This window comes from Triticum urartu, chromosome 3A, assembly GCF_056163025.1.
Source record: "Triticum urartu cultivar PI428250 chromosome 3A, HENAU_Tu73, whole genome shotgun sequence".
NCBI lineage: Eukaryota > Viridiplantae > Streptophyta > Magnoliopsida > Poales > Poaceae > Triticum > Triticum urartu.
In genome coordinates this window covers 720,775,452-720,784,152 of record NC_141875.1, presented here as the reverse complement: position 1 = coordinate 720,784,152, position 8,701 = coordinate 720,775,452, and the positions used below count along the sequence as shown (strand labels likewise).

At 48.6% G+C, this 8,701-nt stretch overlaps 2 protein-coding genes across 2 annotated transcripts; both read left to right on the top strand.

Moving 5' to 3' along the window:
* Window positions 1-4,186: 4,186 nt before the first annotated feature.
* Window positions 4,187-5,071, top strand: LOC147982145 (uncharacterized). The gene has a single exon (XM_087516215.1). The coding sequence runs from the start codon at window positions 4,187-4,189 to the stop codon at window positions 5,069-5,071; it is 885 nt and encodes a 294-aa protein (XP_087372341.1).
* A 1,116-nt stretch (window positions 5,072-6,187) lies between these two features.
* LOC147982144 (uncharacterized) lies at window positions 6,188-8,314 on the top strand. The gene is made up of 3 exons (XM_087516214.1): window positions 6,188-6,826; window positions 7,075-7,605; window positions 8,246-8,314. Exons 1-3 carry the CDS (start codon window positions 6,188-6,190, stop codon window positions 8,312-8,314), a joined length of 1,239 nt encoding a protein of 412 aa, XP_087372340.1.
* Window positions 8,315-8,701: the final 387 nt, after the last annotated feature.

Here is an 8,701-nt window from a genome sequence, read left to right as displayed (position 1 = left end):
AGATGTGGGATTAACCTTCCAACCTGGCCATTCTCTTCGGCTGTATTAATGAGTATTGCCAACATATCCGCAACAATATTAAATAGAATAGGGGACAACGGATTCCTCTGATGCAATCATTCTAATTCTGGAAGAAGTGACCCATGTCATCATTGACCTTAACACAGTGCTACCTCCTTGTACAAAGGTCATAACCTGCTTCCTCCAAGCAGGGTCGAAACCATTCATACACTTTACCTTATCATAAGCTTTCTTAAAATCCACTTTGGATATAACTCCATCGAGTTTCTTCGAGTGAGTTTCATATAAAGTTTCATGCAAAATGATTCGTATCTACTTTCTGAAAAATCTTGAAGCTAATATCAAGAAGGCAAATGGGTCTGAATTGCTCAATTCTAACAACCTCTTCTTTCTTAGGTGTTTGAGAAATTGTCCCAAACTGAAGCTTGAACAATTGTAGCTCACCTTTAAATAAGTCATGAAACATAGGCATCAAGTCATCCTTAATACTACCCTAGCATCGCTGGTGGAATTCCGCAGGCAATCCACCCGGCCTAGGTGCCCTATTATTCTTTATCTGCAGGATGGCCTCATGTACCTCCTTTCTGGTAAAAGGGGTACCGAGCACCTCATTCTCTTTCGAACATATCTGCAGAATGTCTCCCACGAGGTTCCCATCGTAAGAAACAAAATTATCCACTAGGGCACCAAAAAGTTTCTTATCATATTGGATATGTGTCATTTAAGGTTCTGTGACATACAGTTGCACCTTCCCTTTGTTCAATTTGGACAATCCTCTTTCTCCTATGCTTTCCATTCACAATAAGGTCAAAAAACTGAGGGTTACTCTCACCTTTTGTGACCCCTCAAACCTTTGCCCTTTGTGCCTATTTAATCACTTCATCCCTAAGAAGCTCAGCGAGACTCTCTTTAGCCTCTCGCTTGGCGAGCTGTCAGCCATATCGAGAGGATTCGTCTCAGCTTCAATATCCAGCTCATCAATGAGGTGCAGAAGTATTTCTTTTTCCACTATAAATCGCACTTGCATTCTTAGTCCAACCCCATAAAATTGTCTAAGATGCCTAATCTTAAACTTTCATGTTCTACATTAGTCTCTACTCTAGATTCCTTACCCCATTACTTGGCCACCATGACTAGAAAATCCTCTCATCCAAACCACGATAGTTTGCAAGAGAAGGCAGTCTTCTTGCCCACATGATCCTCCTCACCGGAGTCAACAAGAAGCGGTGTATGATCCGACAATCCTATTTGCAACGCTCGCACCGTCATAAGTGGAAATTTTTGTTCCCATTCCACACTACTTAGAATTCGGTCTAACCTCTCATAAGTTGGATTCTCAAGGTTATTAGCCCATGTATATTGTCGAGCCTTGAGAGCTATCTCCCTCAAGTAGATACTTTCGATAGCATTGAATATGGAGGACCATCAACCATCAAAATTATCATTATATTTTTTCTACCTTGCTACGAACGATGTTGAAATTCCCTACTAACAAGAGGGTAACCCATGATTTCCACAGATACGCACTAATTCTGCATGAAAATCGGGTTTGAACTCAGGCTACGCCGCCCCATATATAGCAACCAGCGCCCAGTACTGGTTGCTAGTACTGGTTTAGGGTTTGCGGTACATATGATATTTGCTGGTACAATTTGAGATACATAAAAATAATGTACTTAATAACCTTGTTGTTAAAAGTTAGTCCTAGAATGACCTATTCACCGCAAATGTTTGCGGAAGAAGTTTCAATTGACACGAGAATAAATCCTTTTTCGAGCATTGTGTTAGGAATATTCACTTCCTCAATGAGATGTAGTATTTTCTTGGAAAAGTAAATTAGTGTGCACGGGAGAGACATCAAGCAAACTAGATCAAAACTCACGCGAACACTTTAAGCACATATTAATTCTTACAAGGGACAACACGTAACATACGAACAAAGAGATTTATGCCGTGTAAACACGGCACGGCATGAAACGCTAAGCGGCGGCTGAAGGGCGATTGCGAGGCGATCTCCTGACGACGCTAGGGTTAGGGTTTTGGCTACGGGGGTGGTGAGAATACGGTGGTGTCTGGGGCGGTGACTACGTCTCCATCGACACGGACTGGTGTAGCCTCCCTCCTCCACGGTGTGGAACCATGGCAGAGAAGGCGAAGGTGCAATCTGCGGAGATCCCGGCGACAAAGGCAAACCCGGCGGCGACAGCGACCCCAGGAAAAGCAACGAGTGGGGGTTCTTCTAGATCCCCGATCACATGCAAGACGTTGGATCCTACCGCAAGCCTCTCTCCTAGGATGGGAGGGATGGTGCTGCTGGATAAGGAGGCGGAGGGTTTCGTCTTCGAGGAACCAGATCAAATCTTGCCCAAGAACATGAAGTGGTCGGCGGTGGGAAAGGCGTTCTCCCCGCGATCGCTAAACATGACGGTGCTGGAGAAAATGATGCAGAGGGCTTGGGGTTTTCACCATGAGGATCGGTTCCGGGACATGGGCGACAACGTCTTCGTTGTGCACTTTGGGAGCGAAGGGGATTGGAGATATGCAATGAATAATGGACCATGGCAATATGATTTTAATGTCCTAGCCTTGAAGGAGTATGAGAGCAATGTCCGGCAGTCGGAGATTGTCTTTGATAGGATTGATGTGTGGGTAAAAATCGCTGATCTCCCACCAGGCAAGAGGACGGATGCTTTCGGAAAGGCATTGGGCGATTGGATCGGTGAAATTGTTAAAGTGGATGTTGACAAGGACGGAATGGCTAGAGGGAACCAACTGCGTGTCAGAGCAAGGATCATGCTTTTTGAGCCTTTAGTGCGGGGGGTTTTCCTCAAAAACTCTCAGGAGGACAAAGTGGGTACTTGGTACGATTTTCACTACGAAAAGATCCCCCACTTCTGCTTTGAGTGTGGACGTTTGGTGCATGAAAACAGACGATGTGTCCCTCCTGTTGACAAAGCAGCGCAATGGGGAGGCTGGCTAAGAGCATCACCGGGGAGGAGCACTGGCTCCAAGAACGAGGTGAAAGGAGGGAAAAACAACAATGCCAGCACCAGTAGCTTTATGAGTTCACAATCTGATGGAAACAACAGGGAGCAGGACAGCCATGCTCGTGCTTGAGATGTACCAGTGAAGCGCAATCTAAATGCCGAATTCGATTGTCCGGGGGATTCCCACACTGGTGGGCATAACCGGCGAGAGAAAGGGATAGTTATTTCCCCAAGCAAGGAGAAACTCAGGGGCGACTGGCCAAAAGAGAGAGATCTGAGACATGAAATTGAGAGGAAGGAGAGGGATCTCAGGGAACAGCTCAAGGCGCAACAGTGGCAAAAGGAGTATGAGCGGAAGCAATATGAAGAAAGGAGCCATTGGGAGAGGGGGTCTTCAAGCAGAGGAGGCGAGAACAGGCAGGGGTACCATTCATCCAACCCGCAAGAGAGGAAGAGGGGGTACTATGTCCGAAAGCCTCGGCAAGAGTTCGATGAAGGAAGGAGGAGGGGAGACAGCCCCCAAGGCACACCTAGCTCAAGGAAAAGGAGGCCGCATCAGATGTGGGTGCCAAAAGCGGATGGAGCCAGGCATGAGGGGGATGAGTCCTTTATTCGTGACACTAGACAGAAGACATCCTCGGTGTTTGATCGTATTGAAGAGACTCACAAGGTAATGGCGGATCATGCTACGGGGCGGGGCCGCTGCAAGCAATGATTATCTTTGCCTGGAACTGCTGAGGCTTGGGGTTGGACTCGACAGTCGGCAAGCTACGAGACCTGATTAGGTCATACAACCCAGAGGTGGTATTTTTATCAGAAACTAAAAAAAGATCGGGAGAGATGGAGAGACTCAAGTGGAGTTTGGGATTCACAAAAGGGGTGGCGGTGACTGTAAAGGAGAGAGTGGATGTTTGGCGCTATGGTGGAGAGATCATATTGAGGTCACAGTTAAGCCGTGGTGCCAATATTACATAGATGCTACGATCGCGTGCGATGGAGCCTCCTTTAGATTCACTGGAATCTATGGAGAGCCATGTGTGGATAAAAGATCGCGGACGTGGGATGCACTGCGCTATATTCGTACCCAAGATAACTTGCCGTGGTTGTGCGTGGGCGATTTCAATGCGGCTCGAAGCCAGGATGAGCAACTAGGTGGTAACCCGAGAAACAGAGGGCAGATGGAACACTTTGAGGACTTCCTAACCGACTACGGTTTGGCAGATCTTGGCTTCTCTGGGTACCCGTTTACATGGCACAACAAGAGAGAGGGTGCGGAGAATATACAGGTACGGCTGGACCGGGTGACGTGCAACGGGGATTTTGCTCGGCTCTTCCCGGCCACTGAAGTGATGCATGTCATGACGGAGGAATCAGATCATCAGGCGCTAGTTATAAAAGCATTGAAAAAGACCGGGGACAAAGGCGAGCGTGGGCAACGACCTTTCATGTACGAGGCAACGTGGGTGCGTCATGAGCAGTATGAGACAATTGCGGCCGCTGCATGGGAGGAGGCACATGCAGCCAATCAGGGAGGAGGCCGGCTAGCGACGACATGCAACAGCCTGTGGGCCACCACGAGATCCATGCAGGAGTGGAGCCGAAGGGTTTTTGGCTCTATCAGGAAGCAAATTGGGCATCTCAATGAGCAACTGATCGATGCAAAAGAGAGGGTTGCGAGGACGGGCTACAGACAGGAGATCAAGGAGATCGAAGACCAACTACATGAGCTGTATGAGAGAGAGGAGGTGTTTTACAAACAACGTTCGCGCGTAAACTGGTTGCAGGAGGGCGATCAAAACACTAAGTATTTTCAAAACCGTGCTTCACACCGTAAACGTAAGAACACAGTCAAGGCACTTCGGTGTGAGAACAGGTCGAAGTGTTCGGATGATGAAGGGATGAGGAGGATGGCTGCCCAGTTCTATGCGCACTTATTTGCTTCTGAGGGCTCGAGGGGTGGCGAAAACGTGCTGCAACACATCGATGAATCTGTGACAGAGGCGATGAATGCAAAACTTGATTCTCCGTTCACTGATGCGGAGATAGAGCTCGCTCTCTTCTAGATGGGGCCTACGAAGACGTCGGGCCCGGACGGCCTCCCGCCCATGTTCTACCAAGGCCACTGGGCGCTGGTTAAGGACGATGTGTGTGCTGCGGTTCATGAGTTCCTCGTCGGAACTGCGCCCCCCGATGGCTTCAATGACACGATAATTGTAATGATCCCGAAAGTTAAGTCACCTGCATTTTTGGCGCAGTTCCGCCCTATCAGTTTATGTAACGTACTGTATAAGATTGCGGCGAAGGCACTGGCCAATCGCTTGAAGGTTGTTCTTCCTTTCATGATCTTTGAGGAGCAGAGTGCGTTTGTGCCAGGCAGACTTATAACAGATAATGTACTGGTTGCCTATGAGTGTGTCCATGCTACTAGGAAGAGAAAGAGGAGGAAACCTATCTGTGCGGTCAAGCTGGATATGATGAAGGCATATGACAGATTTGAGTGGGATTTTCTTGAACAGATGTTGTTGAAGTTTGGCTTCTCTGGTCACTGGACAGAGATGTTCATGAGATGCGTGAAGTCTGCAAAATTCTCGGTGAGACTTAACGGTGGGCTCTCTGAGTTTTGATCCCACCAGAGGGCTTCGACAGGGGGATCTGCTTTCTCCATACCTTTTCTTGTTTTTTGTGGAGGGCTTCTCTGCATTACTAAAGGAGGCTCGGAGAGAGGGGAACATCAAGGGGTGTCATTTGGAGGTGGTGGCCCAACAGTCACCCACCTTCTGTTTGCTGACGATAGCGTGGTCTTTGTGGAGGGGTCAAGGGCAAATTTTGAGACTCTATGCTCCATATTGCATGACTATGAAGCCGCATTAGGCCAGAAAGTAAACCTTCATAACTCAGTGATCTTTTTTGGTAAAGACACCCCGGATGAAGACAAGAACGAGCTCAAGCATGTGCTTGGAATAACGGAGGAGGCCCTGAGTGAACGATATTTAGGCCTCCCTACGGTAGTGGGGAGAGCTAAGGATGGTACATTTAAGTACGTCAAGGATAGTACTAAGGGCAAAGTTTCAGGATGAAAGGGTCAAGGTTTATCAAAAATGGCAAGGGAGGTCTTAGTCAAATCCGGACTGCAATCCACACGAACTTTTACCATGAGCCGTTTTCAACTCACGAAGAAAATGTGCGGGAACCTGTCATCTATTGCTTCAAACTTCTGGTGGGGTGAAACAGATGGTCATAAGAAGGTGCACTGGATTGGGTGGGACAAAATGTGCACGCGAAAGCATGAAGGAGGGCTGGGCTTTCGGGACCCGGAAGCGTTCAACCAAGCAATGCTTGCCAAAGCAGCTAGGCGCTTGCTGCAAGTGCCAAACTCGTTGTGTGGACGAGTTCTAAAGGCACGGTATTTTCCCGATGGGTCGATTCTTAATGCAACGTGCCCTGCCGGCGGATCATACACTTTCAGAAGTATCTTGCATGGTCGTGACCTCCTTGCTGACGGCCTGATATGGCGTATTGGCGACGGCTCACGAGTATCGGTCCACCATGATAATTGGCTCCCAAGGAGCGGTAGCCTCAAGCCACTGGACCAAAGCTACATCGCAGGCATTACACGTGTTGGGGATCTACTCGAAGACGATGGCTTTTCATGGGACAATCGAAAAGTACAGGAAATGTTCGCCCCGGATGAGGCTCAAGAGATTCTTCAAATACCAGTTCGAGGACCGGGGGTACAAGACTACCAAGCTTGGAACTACACCAAGAATGGTATCTTCATAGTTCGCTCGGCATACCATCTACGCATGAGCCAGAAGAGGGTAAGATCCGTACGGCCGAAGTCTTCATCCTCGGTGTTGGATCGTAAGTCTTGGCTGAGCCTTTGGGACACGGCAAAGTTAAAATCCACACGTGGAGGTTGATTCGGAACGGGCTTGCGATGGGAACAGAACTATTAAGGAGGAAGATCAAGCAGGGTGTTTTTTGCATGGCGTGTGGGCGGGAAGAAACAAACTACCATAGATTCTGGGGTTGCTATCATTATGCTAAGTTCTGGAAGATAATGCAGTCGGAATTGGGGGTACCGGTGGCGATCCCGCCAGAGTCAGCTTGCTCCCAGAGTGCGTTGTCGAGATGGTTGATGTCGTGGTTTGCGGAGGCTACGGATGACGAGCGAGCGGTCATGGTTCAGGGTGCATGTGCGCTCTGGCTCGCGAGGAATAATGCACGCGATGGGCAGCGGATCGAGGAGGCAGAGATGATAGCAAAAAGAGTCTTCCATCTAATGTGCGAGTGGCAATCGATACATGGCCGGAAGAGCAAGCAGAACACACCGGCGGTGAAGGAGAAATGGAGGCCCCAGGAGAAGGGGTGGGTGAAGGTAAACGTCGATGGAGCCACATCGAAAGAAGGGGACAACGGTGGAGCCGGGCTGGTATTTCGGAACCATGATGGTGCTTTCTTAGGAGGCTTTTGCCATGTCCTTCCACTGGGGAGTGATCCCGCAAGGACTGAACTCCTGACGTGGAGAAGGGCTGCACAGGTGGCCGAGGAGCTGAACATCGCCAACCTACATATCGAGATGGATTGCAAGGAAATCGTATGTAAACTCCAAGGCACGCAAAAGGACTTCTCACCGCTGGGCCTGTGGTGGAGGAGGTCAAGCGCCTGCTGGCCTCGAGGGAGAGTTGGAAGATTGCGTGGGTTAGGCGGGATGCTAATAAAGATGCCCACTTGTTAGCTAGGGAAGCAGTTTCCACTAAGTTAAACAAGGTGTGGCTGCATGTGCCCCCAGATTTTATTTTACAGACTATTTCGGACGAAATCCCTGTGTGGGATGCTTAAATAAAAGTGGGACTGAATTTAAAAAAAAACAAAAAACACGGCACGTCCTTTCTTCTCATGCTATTGTTGATAATCGCGCGCGCGCGACAAGCAAGCATGCTGCTCGGTGCTTCAACCACCAAGTTTGGTTCCCGGGCGGCCTGTCTTCTCGTAGTCTAATGTGCAGGTATCCCACTCGAACAGTAATCATCATCGTCGTCACAATGGGGTTTAACAGGCGTACTTATACGGAGATCCAACGCACCATGAGGACTAGGTGCTGGGTACCAAATCACCGGATATTTTCCACAGTGTGCTGTGTGCACGTCCAAGGCATGTGTTGACGGGTCAGCCGAAGCTAGACAGGCCAAAACGAGATGGAATGTACTGGTGTGAACTGCCACCGCACTCTGCAGACTCTAGCGGCAGAAGTCATGGAGAAATCCACGGCTCGCCCCACCATGCACACCCATCGTTCTCCTTGACCACTGGATTGGTTTCGGTAGGTCTTTGCACCAACAAACTGGGGGCAACTCGCCACACTTGACTGACTTTAGCTTCTTTTGCAGTCCACGCCCGGTCGTGCGGCAATGCATATTATTCCGAAGAATTAAAAAATAGTGTATATATGCACGCACACGATTACAAACGTCTCGCTGTTCGCACAAATAATTAAAATAATCAATTTTAAAAGAGACATGTGACTTCGAAACGTATAGTTGATCCTTGGTAGTTTACCGAAGAATACAAAGAGTGTACAGCCATAAGGAATTTTACAGAAAAATAAAGACACACATTCCATACAAACGGGCTTGTTAGGCCTTGCACATTGCAAGTGCTTTGGAGAGGTGCTTCGAGAAATAAACCAATCT

Excerpts from the sequence above, each read along its gene's own strand:
- LOC147982145 (XM_087516215.1), top strand. The coding sequence starts at position 4,187 with ATGGAACACTTTGAGGACTTCCTAACCGACTACGGTTTGGCAGATCTT.
- LOC147982144 (XM_087516214.1), top strand. The coding sequence starts at position 6,188 with ATGTGCGGGAACCTGTCATCTATTGCTTCAAACTTCTGGTGGGGTGAA. Across the intron at positions 6,827-7,074 it reads TACGCATGAGCCAGAAGAGG|TCGGAATTGGGGGTACCGGT; the intron begins GTAAGATCCGTA and ends AAGATAATGCAG. Across the intron at positions 7,606-8,245 it reads AGATGGATTGCAAGGAAATC|ACTCTAGCGGCAGAAGTCAT; the intron begins GTATGTAAACTC and ends CGCACTCTGCAG.